This window comes from Natator depressus, chromosome 7 (assembly GCF_965152275.1).
Source record: "Natator depressus isolate rNatDep1 chromosome 7, rNatDep2.hap1, whole genome shotgun sequence".
Taxonomy (NCBI): Eukaryota; Metazoa; Chordata; order Testudines; family Cheloniidae; genus Natator; species Natator depressus.
The window spans coordinates 33,999,967-34,022,412 of NC_134240.1; the positions used below are offsets into that span (position 1 = coordinate 33,999,967).

Consider the following 22,446-nt stretch of genomic DNA (forward strand, 5'->3'; position numbering starts at 1 on the left):
TGGCTGCTCTCCACTTTGACTGTACAACAACTTCTTATCTCGGGTACTTCATTCCTTTGTAATGTAGTTTTGTTTTCCTCCTAGTGCTCTGGTTTGCCGTTGAATTGCATTCACACAGCGTGCCCGCAGGCTGCACTGTATTGTTACATATGTTGTGACATCCAAAATAATCTCAGTGGGTGTTCCGAGCAGCTGCCACAATACAACCTATTTTGGCAGCCAAAAGTGCAGCGAGCTTTGTGTGTCACCCTTTCCTTCTCTTCTTGATGACATTGTAACAGAGATGGAATCTACTTATGTTGTGCATGTTGTATATTATTGTGTCCCTATCACTTGCCAGCATTGCCCTACTGTCTAACAACTGTCCGTAAGTATTTTGTAAAAGGGTTTGTGTTTTGTTTATTGCCTTTGGGGTGGATTGAATTTCCAGAACTGTGTGTAGATGGGAATATTATTTTGTCCCAGCCAGCTAAAGTGGTCTTTGTGAATGGAGCAAAGAAATTTTAGTCAGAGTCTCTACCACTCTGTAAAGGAGGCCCGTATTGAACTGGCAAACAAGTGTCTGGGAGACACCTCTTTCAGCACTCGCCCAGCCGTGTAGGCTGCAGTGGCATTTGACCTGACATTATGCATACAAAAGGGGTTCATTACATTTTTCCTTGATATACCCTTAATGATTAACATGGCTGCATATTAATTGCAAAGTAAAATTTTTGATCACTTTGTGTATTTGCACCTTTAGAGCCAGACTGAGGATGGTCTATTTTTTTTTTTTAATATTCCAGTTGTGTTGGCGTAGAAGAAGAGGAGGCACCAGATATTGATATCTATCATTGTCCGAACTGTGAGAAAACCCATGGAAAGTCTACTTGTAAGTATACATGCTTGATTCCTGTGCCATCTCAAGTTTAAGCAATGGCTAGTTTCTCAATTTTTGGTTATAAAAAGATATATTTTAATTTAAGTGTGTTTCTTACTGTTATATATGGCAGTCCTGCTATAGTGGGATTCAAAACATAGTAAGGGTAACAAAGATGGGGTACTTGGACTGGGACCAGGGAGATGTGAATTCATTCCCTTGCTTAGCCTAGCCCAGTCATTGTATGTAACCTAGGGCAAATCATTCTATCTACCCTGTGCTCAGTCCCACATCTGTAAAATGAAGATAACACTTCCCTACCTCACCGAGGTGTTGAGGATAAAATCCATTAACGAGGCACTTAGGTACAGGCTGTAATAGTTCCTGGATAGGTAGATAGATCTGATACAGTCACTTATAGTAATTATACTATGGCTTTTGTTGTCTGATAACAAGAATAAAAAACACTGTATTATGTCTGGCATGCACATGTGGTTAAATGGCAATTTTGGTTCAAATTTTAGGGTACACTGGGGGAGCTGGTTCTTTCTCAGGCAAAACTCCCACCTGTATGAAAAGATTGCTGATGTGAGTGCGGGTTTTACCTAATAAAGAACTGCAGGATGTTTTTGCTTTGATCAAATGAATTAAAGAATTCTGTTTACTATACAAGAATGTCCTTTCCCCAATCATTGTGAAAAACTAAATGCTTAATTTAAAAGCATTTTATTATAAATATGCTACCAGTTGGCAGAGATTGTCGCTGTTATGCAACAAACTACAATTAAGACCATGTAGAGGAAAAATATTACCCTAATTTTCCTCTAGGTGGGTTTGAAAGCATCACCCTGCCTATTTTTCAAATTTGTAGTGACATACATACATCAGGAATAGGTCAAACAAATAACTACAAGTCATCCTCAAAGTGAATCATTTAGTAATAAAATGGCTTGTCTGGAAAAGAAGTGGTATGACTGAAGATTCGCAGAGTCAATCATTGCCTCATTGTGGGAGATAAAGCATGATTTTTCTAGATTCTGAGTGAAATTCTTGGGTTACGTTAAAATCTATTTGATGCTTTTCTTGCTTCCGCTTGGCTGTAAATTATGAATGATGGAAGACACCTAGTTTTCAATGTGGGAAAAAAATCAGACAGAAGAAGCATAAGTTTATAGTCAGGAATTAAATTTTAATTACATAAGAAAACATGGGTGTGTAATCTTAGAATTCAACCACTGGCTGCTTCAATAAGAAGCTATACAAGAGTAATATACCAATTATGACAAGCAGAGCTGAAATAACAGCTAACTTCTAATTCTTGGCTTTCCATTCCTTAACAAAATCTGCCTTTGGCAAAATGTCTCCCACAGTCAGTATTGCACAGTATGGTAGATATAAAGGTGCTGTATCAAAAACGCTGCGACTGCAACAGTCTTGTAAACATATGTGGTTGCAGCTGTGGCAGAAGTAGAGTGTCATAGTACAACAACAATGCGATGAGGGTGTTTTTCACTGTTTTATCTAAGTTACCGTATCCTGACCTCACAAAATCAGTCATTAGAGTGGAATAGTGTAAAGACCTGCAACGTTAGTGCTGAAATCTTAGTTTATTGCTAGAATATCACAAACTGATTTGCTTGATCTGTATGTTTATAGTTTCTCAAAATGAACAGCAATTTTCAAGAACATTTAAAAAAAAAAACCCAATTATGTCGGTTCTTATAGCCATAAAATAAAAGGGGTATAAGTCACGTTGCAAAAATGAAATGTCAGGGTGTGATCCTTCCACCATTTCATGTGGTGTGTGTGTAACTGCAACAGACTGGAAAAATTAGGGACCAGTCTTGAAGTGAAAGCAGGAACAGGCCCTATGTTAAGTTATTCTGTCATACAGTTGTGTGCAGCGTGTTCCCGGACTTGTATGAGATTATGAATTTCATTTGTGGTTAACTGTTACAATCAATGTTCCCTCTAATTTTTGAGAGGCCGTGTGTGCAAAAAAATTCTTCTCTGCAAATTGTTATGCTTCTGTGCAAATTTTTGTGCGCACGGTGTTTTGCCATGTGCGCAGAGTTTAGGATCTGTGTGCGTGCACACAGCTTAGAGGGAACAGTGGTTACAATATATGTGTAAACTAGCTGGGTTATTTTGCAGTATCAATTTTGTATTAAATGAGTAGGTGTTTTTCCAGATATGATATTTCACTGCCAAGAATTAATTATTGCAAGGCTAGCAAAGAGAAGCACATATTCACTGATTGTCTCTGTTATGTAACTTGCATGGATTTTAAATATATTTATACTTCTGGTGAACGCGTTCCATGATGTATGCTCTCCAGATGTCAAATTTAAAAATCATTTTCCTTTTCTTACATTATCCACTTTACCAATGTCACTTGGTGACTACTATTTCCGAAAATTGCTTGTGACATTTAAAGTCATTTTGATTTAATGAAATTTGGCGGTACTTCTGTTTGGAGAAAAAAAATATACATGTTCACAAATACATTTCTGATGTTATTTAAATTTAAGTGCTCTATTTAGATAAACTTCGTTCATTTTCATAACACCGGGGAAAACATTTGGCCTGATTTCCTTCACACCCGTGAAAATCAGGAGAAATTCCACTGAAATCAATGAAGTTACAGTGATATAAATAAAAGGGGAATCAGGCTCAAATGTTTGAAATAGTGTCAATCAAAAGATAACAAAACGAGCTTATAGATGTCCTTTGGTTCTAAATATATTTATGTACGTTTAAGTATACATCTGAATTCATGTGGTATATTCAGCTTGAGACAGAAGTTGGAGAATATAGTTATTAGAGCTGGTTGAAAAAGCTGATATCTTCATGACAATTTTTTTCACACAGTTTTCTCAAAAAAAAAATCTTTTGCCAGCCAACTTTTAGTGTTATGGAAATTTTTAGTAAATTCAAAATTTTGATGGACAAGTTTTGCAAAAATATTTCTGCATTCTTTGCTAAAACCCCCCACAACCCTGCATTTTTTTTTTGGCCAGCTCTGGTAGTTGTTTATCATTTTAAATTATATATTACATTTCTGCTGTAGTTGTTCCCAGAGGCCCAAATCAAATATTCCTCACTGTGGTACGCATTCTACAAACATGTAGTAAAGAAATTGGCTGAAACTGGTTGTGTAATCCCTGATAGAATGCTGTACTACATGACGCAGCCTCTAAGAGGGAGATTTCAAATGGGAATCAGGAATCTATAGATTTTTCAATAGGAAAAATGCCCTTTGTGAAAATATCGCCTTAAATTGCAATGTTATTTCAGAGTGTGCTGATTGAAAAGAGTTGCAACGAGTATTTATTATAATCTACAGCTTCTTGACTTTGTCTAGATATGGAGGCAATTTTGAGGAAAAATAAAAGAAGGGGTATGATAGAATCCCTTTAATGACCCGCCTGGTTAGCTGGGCCAGTTGATATGGAACAGAACCAGGATGTGGGGAGATGGGTGGGTGCCATGGGAAGGGAAAGTGGGAGGGAGGGAGTGGTGTACATGTTGAGGTTGATTCCTATGTTACTGGGAGTATTGAACTAATACACTAAGCCTGAGGGCCATTAAGATAAAGAACTAGCAGCTTTAATGACTATATCCAGCTAGGCTGGAGAGCAGCATGGAACTAATAAAACCAGCGTGTGTTGTACAAAACCTGGGAAGGATTCTTTGGTAGATGTCTCTACTTCCAAAGTCCGGGCCACCCTACAGAGGTGACTTTTCCAGGTCTCAGGATGTTATAGTTTGGGCCTCCCATCTCCCCAGCTCCTTTGGTAGTCAAAGAGTAAGTGTGGGGGGAGGGGGAGGGCTGTGGAAGGGCACATGTCCAGTCATGGTGATAGAGGCAGGTGGCTTTCTTCCACAAAACTAGTTTGAACGTGAGAAAAGTTTGGGTTTGCTTTGAGGTTTTGTGGAGTCTCAGGTTTCATATTTTATCCTAACCAGCTTGCCCACCTTTAGGTACAATATGAACCCAGGGTACAAAAAGAAAGTGAAAACTCTGAGGGCAGAAAGGTTAAAATAAGGGGAGACTGCATTTCTGATGTCAGTAATTTCCTACCGCAATAAACACCCCACGTGAGTCTAAAAGCAGGAGCAGCTGAGAGATTTAATGCTGATAATTGGTAAAAACTGGAATGGTTCTTCTTGGCCAGTGTTAAGTGACTGTTGAAAAGAAAAGTCAGAAGCAAGTTGACATGTGACTTGATTTGACTGTGCATATTTCAGCTGATCCCATTTCCCTGATCAGCTTGCCTAAATGTCTGTGATTCATTAAGAGCATGAGCCAGGGGCATTCTGCTCTGCCCCATCAACATAGTATGAGTCTGGCTTGCATTTTGAAGCATGGTAATGAAAGGCGCTCCAAAAACTGGATTGGATGTGAACTTGTGTCTTTTTATATTGAACATGGATACTAGATTTTCTTGCCAGAATGAGGCATTTTGTATTTAGGGCCTGATCCAAAGCCACTTGAATTCAATGACAAGACTTCCACTGACTTTGGCTCAGGCCCTTGGAGAGGTGTGGCAAAGAAAGAGCATGTTCATAATGATCTGTGCTACAAATTGAGAGAGCAGAAGAGAAGATTTTCTGGGAGGTTTACAATAAAGATTAAGTGTGTAGTCTGGCAAGTACAAAATGTTATCCAGAGCCTGCATTCGCTTAATGCTTGTGATAGCTGTAGAGCTCAGCAATTATCCGTCTGGTTTCCCTTATGTTACAAACGAACATGGTTCAGTATGTAATAGATCTTCAGGCTACAGTGTAATTGTCTAATGGTGGATCAGAACACAATGTTAAAATTAACAGTGCTGCATAGTGGGCTTCTCTTTTCTTGGCTTGCATAGGAAGTCGTACTAAGAACTTTCTCTCACAGAATGTCTTAATAAAGACCCCCTACTTAGCATATGGTGCTGTCCAATTCACTCTTTTCCAGTGAAAAAGAAAAGAAATTGGCATAAACACGATACCGGGCAGTCAACAGAGGTCAAACCCGTACAGAATGGGAGTCAAGTCTTCATAAAGGAACTTCGAAGTCGAACTTTTCCGAGGTAAGTTATTCAGCTATGTAAGTAAAAGTGCGATTACTGTGATGCACGTGGCCAATTATAATTTGTGCTCAAGTGGAGGAGGAACTGTGGTGAATGTTGTTTGCTTAGTTTATATACAGCATAGGGAGAGGAGTGAATGAAAGAGAATTCCCCATGTGAACGTTTGCCATGTAAAGACCTAGTTTTAAGCTAATTTCACAGACTTTAAGTCTTTAGTGATTGTCATTACGTGTAATGGCCCAAATTCTCCTCTCCGTTACATTGGTGCAGCACTATTAAAACAGGTGCTTTCCCCAGTTAGCTGGGTCCTGTTCCCTACTAACACCTGTAAAACGGGCGCTGAAGGGGTCCTGGGAAGAAGTAGCATCTAGAAGGAATCCTGTTACTATATCTTTAAGGACCTGGAGCCTTGCAGAGAGAGGGGTGGAGGCTCCACTCTCACCCAGCCAATAAAGAATGAGCTGGGAGAAGGGGCCAGCATAAATGCTGCCTCCTTCATAGCAGGGCAGATGCCTGTGGATACGGCAAGGAGTAAGAAGGCTCCTCCAGGGTCCTGAGTTATCAGGGAGAAAACAGCTGTGGAGGAAGTTCTGCCTGCTGAACTCTCCTTGCCTGAGGGTGGAAGGGCTGACTGGGAAGAGGGCCAGGTGGAAGAGCAGCTGCCTGAGGCTCTACAGCTGGCCTAAAGTACAACTCCAGCTCCAAGGAGGAATTGCTAGGAGGCTCCTGTCTTAAGGAGAGGGACACAAGGTTTGTCCAAAGTACAGCCCAGCTCTGGGACAAGGGCTGGGACCTCATGAACAGGGGAGGTAATTGAACGAGACTCTTGCATGGACCCAGAGAGGGCGTGGACTTGAGCAGCTAAATAAGTTAGTTGCTCTCTGTAGAAGGAATGAATAAATCAGACCCCACAAAGAGTGGTTGAACTAATCTGGTGTGAACTAATCGCTGAGTGCAACGAGCCTTCAGGGCCATGACAGGTCACAAGCATGCATGCTGGAGCGTCACGCCCTACGACATTGCCACACAGTAATACTTAGGTGAGAAACCTGATGAATTACGTTCCGTGCTCAAGCATAGTGCAGACTTTTCTGAAGTTCATCTCAGCTTGAACAGAAAAGTAGCCACATCCTTAGTTGCTACAGTAACAAAAACTTGTTTGGGGTATTGATAGTGGGCATTTTACACATTTATTTTGTAACTCTGTACCTCTATTCATCAGAATGATTATTTTTTCTGGTTCTTATAAGTGGATCTAAGTAACAGTTGAGACTATTTCACAATCATGTTTGGAGGCAGGTAGAGCGTACTCGGTAAATACAAAAGTTCTATAATTTATGGAGAAGATTGCCTTAATTTAAAATATCTGCCCCCAAATCATTACTCTATGGGGAATCAGCTGCAAATTTATTTGCCAAAGCTTCTCTTTTGTGAACATTGTGTATAGGTGTATTTTTCACTTAACTTAATGCTTAACAATTTTACTTGTATGATTTTAGACCTTTGAACTCCTTGGTTTTCAGCTTAGCCGTTTTTGGACTGGCCACTTAAAACTGTTTACCAAATTTTGCAGCTATATTAATAGATTTTAAGGCCAGAAACGACCATTATGATAATCTAGTCTGACCTCCTGCTTAACACAGGCCACAGAATTTAACCAAAGTGGTTCTTGCAATTACTAGGTGAAACACAATAGAATATTCAACAGATTTAAAATATCAAGTGGCCACATTTAAACTGCTTAGCTGGAGCAGATTGACAAATTCCTTCTCAAACTTTTTTTTTTTTGGACGGGGGGGGGGGGGTGATTTTTGCTGGATCTCTTCAACTGCCAGTCACTCCAGTGGGAGGTGAAGGCACTTGACACCTTAAAAGGAGGTGATCAACAGCTTGAGGGATCTGGCACTGATTTATTCAAATCAGGAGTCTGACTTTCACCTGGTCCATGTTCATGTGCATTCACGTGTGTGCTCCCAAATCAAGGAGGTTCTCATGCAGTTGTAGGTCTTGCATTTGCATCTTTCTTGGCTTTGAGTCATTCTGCAGCTTCTGTAAATTTGGCCCTCAGTTTGTTTTCACCATTTTCTGCTCAAGATGGATCGTGCACAAAAGAGAATCCCCAATGCTGAAGCAGAGGTTCCAAGGAGGAGTTTGCAAACAGTTCATCACAGGATTTATCCCTCAGCCATTTACAGTTGTGATGTTAGTAAAACAAAAAACTTTTGGGCCCTTTGCTATTTTAAGACTGACTTAATAATGAAAATAGTTGGTGCAGTTGAAACCTGCAGACGTTCACAGACCAAAACCCACACTAACTGTCCAGATCTCACAAACCCACAAAGGGGCTTTTTTTAATTTTTAAGTTGAAACCTCTTGCCTGTGTCATAGCACAAAGCTGAGGTGAAATTGTGTTACTGAAACCCACTGAAAGCCATAAACCTTGTGGTCAAGGAATCCAAGGACCGACTGAGATCAGAGGAAATAGGGAGGGGAGAGCCAAAAAAGAAAGTGGGACAGAAATGGAACTCTGCCTTGTGATAATGTGCTCATTTCATTTCCTGTGTTCCAGGCCTCAAGAAAGTTAACTTTGTCAGCTTGATTTTACACTTTTATTTTGGGTCTTTACCGATTTCTTCGCCTCCCCCACAAACAACAAATCAGTGTCTCCCAAGGGCCTTAAATTCAATACATTAAACAAAACCACTAAAACACTTTAAAAAAAATTACATTTAAAATCAGCCTGCTGGTCCCAAAGTACACATCAAAATATCACGTCAGGCAGTGAGGTTGGCTATCTGGGCGGAGCCGCTCTAGAATTTGGAGATCAGTTTGGAGGCAGGGCTGGTAGCAGGGAGAGGTAAATGATGCATTTGAGATGCTTGGACCCATATTTTGGCACTCAGTGGGGTATTTAGGGGAAAGGGGGGTAAGAGATTATTCCACCAGGGCTCAGTAATACATATTGTGACTGGCTTATCATGGCTGACTGGGATTCAGCTCCTACATTATTAATACCAAAGTAGCATTAAAATGAAAACATGTAAATCCCACAATTTTCAGGTGCCTCAACCTAGTTGACAAGGTCTCTGTTTCTGAATAACAGCTGCCAACTGCTCTGGTGGATACAGAGCTCCTTTTATTGAGCTCCTTCCTATCTGTGAGCTTCTGTGGACTCTTATGGGACCAAATTCATTGGTGACTTAGACATGCGAGTTACATGTGGGGTGTTCCTGGGCTGTGATGCAAGCATAAGGGTTTAAGTGATGAACCAGCTGGGCATTCACTGGGTGAATAACCTGAATGTAATTTCTATGCTGAGTGGCAGAGCATGTATAGCAGAAAAGTGACAGGAGAATTTAAAAGAAGAAGAATATAAAGCACCCAACCCATACTTTATCTGGCAGTTTCCTGTTAGTTACTGTTCCTGCTACATCTCTCCCATTTGCACCTCCTTAACATGTGTAGATTACCTTAATTTTGCATTCCCAAACTGGTGCAAATTGCACAACTTATGTCTCTTACACTCCTTTTATGTCCCATTTACACTCACAGTGTAACTTGCATCACCAGTGAATTTTTCAGAGGACCTTTTATGGGATCTGCACCTGATTACACCAGTGACAGGTGAATTTGGCTCATTCCATTTAACACTCTCCTGTAATTTAATGGCTCCACCCTTTGCTTCTTGTTCCTAGTTAAATAGCTTCTCTTCAAGTTCACAGATTGCATAGAGTTTAGGTGGAGCTCATCTTTAGCTAAGTATCTTTTACCTCAAGAGGTATCCTTGTTCCTTAAAGCATAAAACCCTCCATGAGCTAATACCACCTCTTCTGCATCTTGGGGCACCAGATATCCATCTAGGACTAATAGCACTTAATTTCTCAGAAGGCCATCTCTGGGGATCTGCTCCTTGACTTACTAGATTCATAGACTTTAAGGTCAGAACGGACCATTATGATTGTCTAGTCTGACCTCCTGCACAACTACTTTGGTCCTTAGATCAGATTCTCAAGGCTCACTCTTTGCACCTTAATGGCACCTAGGTGCATGAAAAGCACTGTCCTTACTAGCCCTGGCTTAAACTGTATCTACCAAGGAAGTAATATCTGCTACGTGAACACATGCCTGGCAACATACCATATGGATCTGTTATCATCAGAATGCTGGCTTTTATATGTGTGGTTTCTGAAAAAATCCTCTTCCAGTGCCCTTACCCGTCTGTACACTGAGTATCTGAAATATTCCCAATAGGAATTATTCAGTTTACCTCTCGATCATCTTCCACTAATTTACACAGTGCTTGGAACTCGTTATAAGGCTCCAGAAACAGCCTGGCCACTTAGAGTGGTTACCACTGTTTTCATCTTTTTCCTATTTGTATCTAGTCCTCTTGTCCTCCAAGCGTCCCCTCCTCTGGACAGTTGGCATGGTCATCTGGCTAAAGAATCTATCAATAAACTTCTCACTTTCTCCAGTGTGAGGCTTTCAATTGGGTTCATGAATCCTGGGGAAAGTTAAGAATTCCAGAACGTCATTCAGAAATTCACCCATCTGACACTGAGTGCACTTTCTCCTGCTTCCAACTGGCACTAAGCTATCCTCAATAGAGCTTGATCTCAAAATCTACTCACCCATGCTCAAAAAGCCCCAGATCCTGGTACTCAAACAGCTGCATCATTTGAACTTTGGAATCCCATTATGCATGTCTGGATTAGAGCGACAAAGAGAGGGACTTTCCTAACCGCTTGCCTGTATTCAAAACAAACCCACCTTTCAGCAAAGAACTCCAGTCAGGACTATGCCGTAGTTGTATCTTATGCACTGACACACTGAGAAGCTACAGGTTTCGGAGTAGCAGCCGTGTTAGTCTGTATTTGCAAAAAGAAAAGGAGGACTTGTGGCACCTTAGAGTCTAACAAATCTATTTGAGCATAAGCTTTTGTGAGCTACAGCTCACGAATGCATCCGATGAAGTGAGCTGTAGCTCACGAAAGCTTATGCTCAAATAAATTGGTTAGTCTCTAAGGTGCCACAAGTCCTCCTGTTCACTTCACCATGGCAGTGTGAGTGTTTGTATACCTGCTTCAGCTGTCACTAACTCAGGCAGCTGCAGTTCAGAACTAACACAGAAGAGGGCAGTCCAACATTAGTCTTAAGTGTTTCTGGAGTTGTACTGAAGGGTCTATTATCACCCCCTTGGTGCAAGTATGAATTTGTGTTATGGCTGTTGGTGCCTGTGTGCCCACTTTGTACGGGAGAATAGATCTCTCGGTATACACAGTAGTGCACTATTAAAAATATCTTCACGAGCTTAAAGAAACTTCATACTTGTCCAAGTAACTAATTTCCCCATATGCCTAGGTAGACTCAGAGGAGAAAATAGCATTTGTTAGAGCTTTTCCTAGAGGACTGTTACTATATGGGGACTTGTAGTCATAGAATCATTAATCATTTTCACAGCGATCGTGCCTTTGAAAATGTTTGTTAAAATATTTTAGTAGTGAGAAGCTCCAGAGGTTGGATTTCTGAAACTTCTGAGTTTAGTTTATCTATATTTGGTAAAACTGTTGCATTGTATCAGTTTTTGTTAATTACTGTAAGACTTTAGTGTTTGACTATGAGTTTTAAAGAGTTTAAGTGAATAATTTTCCTTAACATTACATAACATTTTGAATGTTGGCTTCTTCAAATTGGAATATTTAACACTGTTGATGTGTCTGCATTTTGCACTGATAACTGTTCTCCACACCCATTGAAATTGGTTCATTAACACAAAGTGTTATCTTTGATGTTTTCAGTAGTTTAGGCACATGAATTTATTCCGGAATATTTAAACATGCTTCACATATTTTGCAATAAATTGATTCATGATTTCAGTCTCATGCATATAATTGGAGTGTTGCAATCAAATGTGAACCTGAATAGAGTTCAGTGGAATGCAGTTAGCTTTCTAGTCACAAAGAGGCCTGATTCTTCACTACCTTGCGCCTTGTATAGTCACTTAAATCTATTCAACGTTGATGTAAAATGCTATGCATTTAACACACTGCTTGCAAAGGTGTGAATGACTACACAAAGTGCTAGGAGTGGAGATCCAGGCTTCCAGTTTCTAGCTGTTATGAATTAATTTCCAAAAGACTTCAAGATTTATTAATATTCCTGGTTTGGGCTCCTCTTCTTATAGATCCAGGTTTTTGGCCTGATTCTCAGATGCCCTGAGCACTTACAACTCTCATTCAAGACAGTGGGATTTTGGGGTACTTGGGAACTTTCCATATCATGCCCTTAATAAGAAAAGAAATGTAATAATTTTAGTGGCAACATGCAAAGTCTTACCTTTTGTGACCAGTGAATAGCTGACTACAATTACTGGGCAGAATTATACCGTTGCCTGGAACTGAAAGAAGAATTCGTCTACTAAATTTATCAGAGAAAAGTTGTAAATTAGAATTGTTGGATAAACAAAACAAGTAAATGTGTGTGTGAGAGAGAGACAGAGATAGATAGATAGATATATAAAACACACACACACAGGTACTTGCTGTTGAACGAATGTGCTTTTGACTGTTTTTGCATACATGTACTTATATATAATGGGATGAGGTATTAAACTGCCAGTCATAAGATCCAGCATACAAAATTCATATTCAGTTTTATTTGACACACTGACTTCAGTAGAACCATGACTTCTTTCCTATTGTTTATAATTTCCAATAGCAAAATTCACATTACACTATTAAAGGAGCCTAAGGGAGTTAGGTGTTCAGTTTCCATTGAGTTTCAATGGGATTTGGGCACCTAACTACCATATGCTCTTTTGAAAATCCCAGTATTTCGTCAATAGAAGTAGAAGCCAAGGACATTGTTTTGGATTGTTTCAAAAATATCAAGCTACCTGATTAACCAAAGCATGAGGTACTTGGCATAAGTTATCACTGGCATCTTATGGCTTAGAACGACTTGTATATAATTGTATGCTTATCCTTTCAGTAAAGAAATCAAAAAGATGCTGAATTTGGATGTGAAATATCTTAGCACGGTAACTGTGTTTGTGTTTCTAGTGCTGAAGATGTGGTAGTCAAAGTGACCGGAAGCCAGCTAACAACAGAGTACTTGGACGAAAATGGATTCACAGAGCCTATCCTGGTTCCGAAGAAGGATGGCTTGGGCTTAGCAGTACCCGCACCTACATTCTACGTCAGTGACGTTGAAAACTACGTCGGTACGTATTTGTCTAGAGAGTGGCGTAATATTTGTTTGCTGCTGCTTTCAGTCATGCCATTTCAGCCTCACCCTGTCATGTGTAAAACTAGTAAACCAGCAGGGAATCAGGCCTCTTTGGTTTTTGATACTTATTTAAATCAAGCTCCTGACAAATGCTTGGGAGAAGAACTCTTTGAGCGATTTCCCTTCCCCCCTCCCCACTCTCATCGTCTGCTTCTTTGAGGGAAGGTGAGATTTGATGGGCCAGATCCTCGGCAGGAGTAAATCAGTGTCAGTGGAGCTAATCCCATTTATGCCAATTGAGGATTAGGCCCATAATATCACTGGCATTAATCAGTAAAAAACAAATGGGGGGAAAATGATGGTAAAATAATTTCAGGCCTTCTTAAACATCATCAGGAAGGAAAAAGGGGACGAACACAGGTCCCTTTTAAAAATCAAGATCTCGTCTGACCTGCATAGACATGCTGGCCCTGATGTTCGGGTCTGGCCGAGCTAGGTTTGGTGCATGACCCTGTGGGAGGGGCAATGGTGTCTGTGTGGGCACCTTTGTAGTCGTCAGATTCCCAGGGCCCTGGGATCCCAGTTTGGCCTTTTTGCATAAGCTGGAGCAACCCCTGAAGGCTTCTCTGTCTTCCTGCAACCTATAGTGGCCCAAATGGCTGTTGCAGTAGCTGGGGATTGCTGGAATGCAGCAAACTCCGGTCACGCCCCGCTCAACACACTGGCAAACCCCCTTCCCCTAGGGATCCCCCAGCTGCAGAATTAGGCCAACTTTAAGGCTGCTTTGTGCTACTGGAGTAGTGAAAAGGATGCTCAGGTAGGGTCAAGGTTCTGTCCTTAAGGGCCTGATTCTACATTGCTTTACCCCTTGTGCAGTCGTTCATGCCTGTGCAAAGTGGGTGTGAAATACTTCCATTGGGATTGGATAGCATTTTACCACCACTTTGTGCAGGTGAAGTGACCTCACAAGGTGCGAGGAGGCTGGCCCTAGAGATTCTGTGGCACTTTCTATACAATTATGGGAAGAGATTGCTCAGTGAATTTCTCTTCCCACTGTGGTGCAGTTCTGCGTGCTGGTTGGCTGCCACCCTCCGTCCAGAATTGGCTGCGTTTAAGTGGTGTGTTAGTTTGCAAAACATTTTGTCTTAAAATTAGAACTGTGCCAAATGTAAAATGTTGCTGTCATCCCTCATACTGCAGGGCTCCCAAACTTCATTACGCAGTAGTAGCTTTTAATTACTAGTTAAACCACAATTGTTTGCTGGGCAAATCCTGTGTGTTCGAGAGAGTGAGAGCAAGGCTTTTCTGTTGCACTGCAGAGCACTCTGTTCCAAGAAGCAGTCGTCATGGTGCTGAGAAATTGGTTCTCCAAACCATGTCCTAACTAGGGCTTTCAATTAATCGCAGTTAACTCACGTGACTAACTCAAAACAAATTAACTAGATTAAAAAAATGAATTGTGATTAATTGCAGTTTTAATCGCACTGTTAAACAATAATAGAATACCAATTTAAATTTATTATAAATATTTTTGGATGTTTTTCTACATTTTCAAATATAGTGATTTCAGTTACAACGCAGAATACAAAGTGTACAGTGCTCACTTTATATTATTATTTTTTATTACAAATATTTGCACTGTAAAAAATAAACAAAAGAAATAGTAGTTTTCAGTTCACCTCATGCAAGTACTGTAGTGCAATCTCTATCATGAAAGTGCAATTTACAAATGTAGAATTATTTTTTTACATAACTGCACTCAAAAACTAAACAATGTAAAACTTTAGCGCCTATAAGTCCACTCAGTCCTACTTCTTGTTCAGTCAATCGCTAAGACAAATAAGTTTGTTTACATTTACGGGAGATAATGCTGCCCACTTCTTATTGACGATGTCATCTGAAAGTGAGAACAGGCATTCGCATGGCACTGTTGTAGCCAGTGTTCAAGGTATTCACGTGCCAGATACGTTAAACATTTGTATGCCCCTTCATGCTTTGACTTGTAGATTGTACTATCTTTTGTTTATCTTTTTTACAGTGCAAATATTTGTAATAAAAATAATAACATAATGTGAGCAGTGTACACTTTGTAGTCTGTGTTGTACTTGAAATCAATATATTTGAAACTGTAGAAAAACACCCAAAATATTTATAATGAATTTAAATATTCTATTATTGTTTAACATGCAATTAAAATGGCGATTAATTTTTTTAATCATTTGACAGCCCTAGTCCTAGCTGACTACTACCATCTCACCATGTATCAGACATACAGCTAGACTGAGGTCCTCTGCCTATACGAGGCATTCTAGTTTGCTCAGTTTAGCTTTATAGCAGTAGGTATTGTTAGGCGTTTTGTGGTTTCTATTGCTAATGATCGTTTGCATTACTTTGGTGATATTCTCCTGCTGTATCACTTTCCCGATCATCTGGTTGACTTCCTCAAGTTCTCTGCAGACTCCAGCCTGTTCAGACCTCTTCAGCACACACCTCAGAGTGATCACTTGGAGCCATCCTGAAGGAGCTCTGTAACCACTGCAAAATTTGTTCTCCTTGCCTTCAAAGCCCTCATTCCTCCATCTGCCTCCAGACTCTTGTCTGCCCTTCCACCTCACCCAGTCCCTCTGCTGCACCACTTGCTTCCTTTCCCTCCTCTCCTCTGCCATGACTCTGCACCTCCATCCTGTCTTATAAATACTGCAAAATCTGCCCCTTCTCCACTATAATCAATTAGCTGCCAACTACTGTATTAATGTGTATTGTTACCAGCCCTCGGTGTTTCTCCATGTATGCTGTCCCTCCCCAGCCTCATACCCTCGTCCCGTAACATGTCCATAGTTGTAACGGTTGTGTGCAGTGAGATAGTTGCACAAACAACAGTGTATTAAAATAGCCTTTAATTTACTGTAATTTCCATCCTCTCTGGTCTACTGGAAGCATATTTTTGCTTGTCCATCTGCTGTCCTTAGCAGATTGTATTGTTTGACCTGAGTGCTCCTTAGCATCTGCTGGCTTTCTCCCAGTCTCTAGCTAAAACAATCCACCCTCCCTACATACAAAAAGCTCTCTAATAAACAGCCAAAGAGGAGAGCAATACAGGCTATTTAATGTGCAAGCTGGAACTGGTTTCTATAGAGAATGGGACAAAACAAATTTCTGGTGTAACATTAGTGTAATTTGGCTTTGATGGGGTTATATCAGGGAGGAATTTAGCCCATTGTTTCTAAGATTTTCCATAGGCCATAGAAGAGTCTATTTAAGAAGCAGCGGAGGAGAAAGTAATTTGTGCAAACTAAAGAGCCAGACAAGTTGTTACTGTGCTGACATTAGGCACTAAAAGCCGTGTTGTGACTAAAGAACTGATTTATTCTATATCTGCCAAAATGTGAAAGCTATAAACAGGGACATTGGGTGAGAAAATGAAGGCTACATATTTAAACTCCACTGAAATATAAGACAGTAGGGTCGCTTTTCAGGACAGCAGAATAGAGAAAATGTTAACTTGTTGGCTTAAAAATGGGCACTCATTAAGGATTGTTAGAGCTCCTGGGCCTGACTCTTCCCGCACTTACACCATTTTTACCCTGGTGCAGCTCCACCAGCTTCCGTCGCGTTACTCTTGGTTAGTGTTATCACTGGAGTTCTGAATCAGGTCCAGTTTCTTTTAAATGAAATGCAGAATGGAGGTTCTGGTGACTTGTTTTCTGTGTTTGGGGAAAAGATGGATTTTTTGGGTAGCTTTAACAAAATGAACCAGAAAAGGTAAGACTCTTTTAGGTGCACCTGTTACTCCAAATGACTGTACTTTAGAAATGGGAACAATATTAGGGGGCTGATCTTTGTTGATAGCTAACATTTATTTCAGGTTGCCAACTTGAAAATTTATTAGAAAAATAATAGGAATAAGAAACAATTGGGAAATCAGTTGTGCTGTATAATATCCCTACTATCCTTGTATTATACAGTATGTTAGGAAAATATAAATGTTAGTTAATCGCACAGGGTTGGTTTTGCAGAGCTATTTTGTTGTGGATTTCCATAGGATTTTGATTATGCTACTGTGGAAATTACACAATGAAATAAGTAAAGAGATTAAAACTAACTTCATCTTTTTCAGATAAAATCTTTTCAAATGAAAAGCTCAGAGGAGATAAGTACAAACGCTATTGTTAATATAACCTTAAGATTACACTGGTAAACATGAAACAGTTGGGAAATGCAGAAGTTAAGGTGCTTCTAGAAACTTTACTTCATCCACTCATTGTACATAATGGGTCCAGTCCTTCATTCCTAGTGATCTAAAACTCCCATTTTCTCTTGGCATTAATTTCTTAGGACCAGAAAGAAGTGTTGATGTCACTGATGTCACCAAACAGAAAGACTGCAAGATGAAGCTGAAGGAGTTTGTTGATTACTACTACAGTACCAACAGGAAAAGAGTTCTCAATGTAACTAACTTGGAATTTTCAGATACAAGGTAAGAGGGAATAATTGACCAGCCCACTCCACAGACCGTGGAACCATTCCCCCTGTAGAGTACGGTGTCCTAAAAGCTCTATGAGATTTGCCTAGTGGAGTTTTGAGTCCCTTCTGGCCTCTCCTGCAGGTTTCTCTGCTGGAGGTGCTGTGACCTCAGCATACTGATTTCACAGTGGGTCTGATTCTCCACTGCCTTGCCCCTTGTGTGGTCAGTTAGGGCTTGTCAGCAGGGGAAAGTTTGACCTGTTATACCAATGAGATACAGTTATGCTGCTGTAACTCCCCATGTGGACACTCTTCTGGTATACTAGTGGTTTTTTTCAGTGTCACTTTAAACTCCTTCCCAAGTGACGTGAACTAAACTGAAAACGACCTGGGGAATTATACTGGTCTAATGATATCTTAAATTCACTCCTTCAGTTATACTAAATTTTTTCCCCATGTAGACATGGATACTTATATGAAACAAGTCAAATATTGGCAGGAGGACAAAAGAAGAGATAAGGCAAAGGCATAATGAAACTGCAGAGAGATGTATAGATTAACCAGGTCCTCCACATGAACTTCTCAAGGGATGTTGAGGGGAGGGAAGGTCTTGTTTTCCAAGCTTGTTTCTGACACAATAGGAATCTTCTGTGATGTAAAAACTGTAATTGGAGAAAAGTTACAAATGTAAGATCTCTCCTGGACAAGGCTCTGTTTTTGTGTGGAGTATAGCACCAAGCACATTATCAGTGCAAAATTAATAAACAACATTAGTGATTAGTGATAGTGCATCCCAACCTATCAGCCATGTGGATCCTCACAGGGAATTCTTCATTTCAAAACAAGAGAGAGCAAATAAAGATCTTGTACTGTTGCTAAAGTGTTGAGCTGAAGTCTTTTTGCCTCTTGAATTGAGCTCACCACAATACTGAACCTGGCAGAAGCAAAATGCACTTTCAGGCTTTTTTTTTTTAAATTAACAAAGCCAGAATAAAAAGGGGCGAATGGTCTTTGGAAATCTGCTGTAAGATAAAATTATCCGTAGCACCTGAGAGTCCGTGGAACTAGGACCCCTTAGTCATGTTGGCACTTCTGAAAATGTTACCCTCGGTCTGTTTTCCTTGATTATATTTTTGTATGTGTCCCCAAGAGCACAGTACTAAAATGGTGGGTAGGCAAGCCCTTGATAGATATTTGGTAAAGCCGTCCTAGGTACCTGTAGACACTGGACCAGATTCTGATTTCAGTACACTGGTACAAATTCAGTGCAACTCCACGCGGATTAAACAATATACAGTGGAGTTATTCTGGTTTAATTTAGTTCAGGGTTTAATGAGAGCAGGGTTAAAGTGAATATAGTCTGGGGATTTTGTGGAGGGTGTGGATGCCTCTGCTTCAGTGTTTGCAGGTAATCTGTTATCTCTTTGACTCCAGGTCTGTCCTGACGTTGACCTTATGTGACAGTGACACTGACTTGAGCACAGGTGTTTAGTTGTCCCTGAATATGTGTCCCTGCTACAGCACTGATTTGAAGCTAGCTGCAAAATTTAGTGTTTGAATGAATTTCAGTTTTAGAAACCTCAGAGGTGGGGAATCTCCCATTCTGCACTGTTTCATGTTGTGTTTTAGGCTCTTAACAGTCTCCTCTATATCTGAAAGTACAAATTACTGTTTTTTGGTTTATACAACCATATTCAGGACTTTGAGTGAGATTATACCCAGGAGTAGCTTCAGTGGGGGAGTTGAATTTATGTTATCCTGAACCTTATGCAGCCACATGAATCCTTTAGATTTGCCTTGTACTTCTTCTGGGTAATCTAGACATGTATAAAGAAAATGTCACCAGGGAAAAGGACCCTTTATAAAGACCACATCACTACAGAGAAAATGTGATGAGCTCCAGCAGAAAAATAAACAGTTATGATTTTAGAAGAACATTCCATCTTGCTGAAAAGAAAGAAACAACAACAATAATTAACACAGACTAGAAAAAGGTGGAAAGATAATTGCACGTTCATTTCTTTTAATATCCAGAGATTTCTTGCCTGTGCTCTCTTGTATTTATTGTTTTAGCCCTGGTCTACACTACGAGTTTAGGTCGAATTTAGCAGCGTTAGATTGATTTAACCCTGCACCCGTCCACACAATGAAGCCATTTTTATCGACTTATTGGGTTCTTAAAATCGATTTCTGTACTCCTCCCCGACGAGGGGATTAGCGCTGAAATCGACATCGCCAGGTCGAATTTGGATTAGTGTGGACGCAATTCCACGGTATTGTCCTTCGGGAGCTATCCCACAGTGCTCCCGTGTGACCATTCTGGACAGCACTCTCGGCTTGGATGCACTGGCCAGGTAGACAGGAAAAGCCCTGGGAACTTTTGAATTTCATTTCCTGTTTGGCCGGCGTGGCAAGCTGATCAGCACAGGTGACCGTGCAGATCTCATCAGCAGAGCTGACCATGGAGTCCCAGAATCACAAAAGAGCTCCAGCATGGACCCAACGGGAGGTACTGGATCTGATCGCTGTATGGGGAGATGAATCAGAACTCCGTTCCAAAAGACGAAATGCCAAAATATTTGAAAAAATCTCCAAGGGCATGAAGGACAGAGGCTATCAAAGGGACCTGAAGCAGTGCCGCATGAAACTTAAGGAGCTCAGGCAAGCCTACCAAAAAACCCAAGAGGCAAACGCCCACTCGGGGTCAGAGCCCCAAACATGCTGCTTCTATGATGAGCTGCATACAATTCTAGGGGGTGCCCCTACAACTACCCCACACCTGTACATGGACTCCTGCAAGGGAGTCTCATGCAACAGGGATGAGGATTTTGGGGACGAGGAAGATGAGGAGGAGGGGGAGTTTGAAGATCGCGCACACCAGGCAAGTGGAGAAACCGTTCTCCCCGACAGCCAGGAACTGTTTATCACCCTGGAGACAGCACCCTCCCAACCCAGGTTCCCGGACCTTGAAGGCAGAGAAGCACCTCTGGTGAGTGTATCTTTGTAAATATAATACACGGTTTAAAAGCAAGCGTGTTTAATGATTAATTTGCCCTGAAGACTTGGGATGCATTCGCGGCCAGTACAGCTACTGGAAAAGTCTGTTAACGTGTCTGGGAATGGAGCAGAAATCCTCCAGGGACATCTCAATGAAGCTGTCCTTGAGGTACTCCCAAAGCCTTTGCAAAAGAGGGCAGCGTGTGGTCCCGGTGTTTGCTGGCATTCAAGCAACATCTGTTCTTTATCTCTCTGTGTTATCCTCAGGAGAGTGATATCATTCATGGTCACCTGGTTGAAATAGGGGAATTTTATTAAGGGGACATTCAGGGGTGGCTGTTCCTGGTGGGCTGTTTGCCTGTGGCTGAAAAGAAATCATTCTTGCTGTTAGCCACGCGGTGAGGGGAGGGGTGAAGCAATCATCCCAGAGAATTGGGTGTGTGTGTGTGTGTGGGGGGGTTAATTGGGTTTGTGCTGCACGTTAACCCGAAAACATCAGCCCCTCCTTTTAAATGGCCAATGTGTCTTTTTCAGTTTTACTCTCCCTTTTTTTCCTCCTGCAGCTGCAAATATTTCAACGCTGTGACTAGCATCTCCGTCCCAGAGGCTAGTGCAGATAAGAAGGTGAAAAAACTGCACTCACCATGAAATGTTCTCTGAGCTCATGCAGTCCACCCAAGCTGAAAGAGCCCAGCAGAATGTGTGGAGGCAGACCATGGCAGAGTCCAGGAAAGCACAAAATGAACTCAAGGACAGGTGGCGGGAGCAACAGGAGAGGTGGTGGGATCAAGAGGAAAGGTGGCGGCAGCATGATGAGAGGTGGCAGGATGCAATGCAGAGGCTACTGGAGGATCAAACTGATATGCTCCGGCGTATGGTTGAAGTGCAGGAAAGGCACAGACCACCACTGCAGCCCCTGTGTAACCAACTGCCCTCCTCCCCAAGTTCCATAGCCTCCTCACCCAGATGCCCAAGAACGCGGTGGGGGGAGGCCCTCTGGGCACCCAACCACTCCACCCCAGAAGACTGCCCAAGCAACAGAAGTCTGGCATTCAATGAGTTTTGAAGTGCAGTGTGGCCTTGTCCTTACCTCCTCCCCCACCCCACCCGGTGCTTCCCTCCTCCTCCACCCCTCCTGGGCTGCCTTGGCAGTTATTCCATTTGTGTGACGAATTAATAAAGAATGCATGAATCTGAAACAACAATGACTTTATTGCCTCTGCAAGCGGTGATCGAAGGGGGGAGGGGAAGGCAGTTGGCTTACAGGGAAGTAGAGTGAACCAAGGGGGCGGGTTTTCATCGAGGAGAAACAAACAGAATTGTCACACCGTAGACCTGGTCAGCCATGAAACTGGTTTTCAAAGCTTCTCTGATGCACAGCGCGCCCAGCTATGTTCTTCTAACCACCCTGGTGTCTGGCTGCACGTAATCAGTGGCCACGCGATTTGCCTCAACTCCCCACCCTGCCATAAACATCTCCCCCTTACTCTCACAGATATTGTGGAGCACACAGCAAGCAGTAATAACAATGGGAATATTGGTTTCACTGAGATCTAACCAAGTCAGTAAACTGCGCCAGCGCCCTTTTAAACGTCCAAATGCACATTCTAGTACCATTCTGCACTTGCTCAGCCTATAGTGGAACAGCTCCTGACTACTGTCCAGGGTGCCTGTGTATGGCTTCATGAGCCATGGCATTAAGGGGTAGGCTGGGTCCCCAAGGATAACTATAGGCATTTCAACATCCCCAATGGTTATTTTCTGGTCTGGAAAGTAAGTTCCTTGCTGCAGCTGTTCATACAGACCAGAGTTCCTGAAGATGCA

General features: G+C 41.4%; 2 protein-coding genes across 2 annotated transcripts in view; both read left to right on the forward strand.

Annotated features, from left to right (window-relative positions):
- The window catches only part of PHF2 (PHD finger protein 2), a 140,357-nt gene that overhangs the window by 70,944 nt on the left and 46,967 nt on the right, over positions 1-22,446 (forward strand). Inside the window, exons 2-5 of the mRNA XM_074958101.1 lie at positions 786-871; positions 5,820-5,934; positions 12,996-13,156; positions 17,497-17,638. Coding sequence (XP_074814202.1) covers positions 786-871; positions 5,820-5,934; positions 12,996-13,156; positions 17,497-17,638 — 504 coding nt within the window. The remainder of the gene's footprint in view (positions 1-785; positions 872-5,819; positions 5,935-12,995; positions 13,157-17,496; positions 17,639-22,446) is intronic.
- Positions 19,852-21,660, forward strand: LOC141991497 (myb/SANT-like DNA-binding domain-containing protein 7). The gene is made up of 2 exons (XM_074959817.1): positions 19,852-20,614; positions 21,186-21,660. The coding sequence occupies exons 1-2, from the start codon at positions 20,087-20,089 to the stop codon at positions 21,210-21,212; spliced, it is 555 nt and encodes a 184-aa protein (XP_074815918.1). The 5' UTR covers positions 19,852-20,086; the 3' UTR covers positions 21,213-21,660.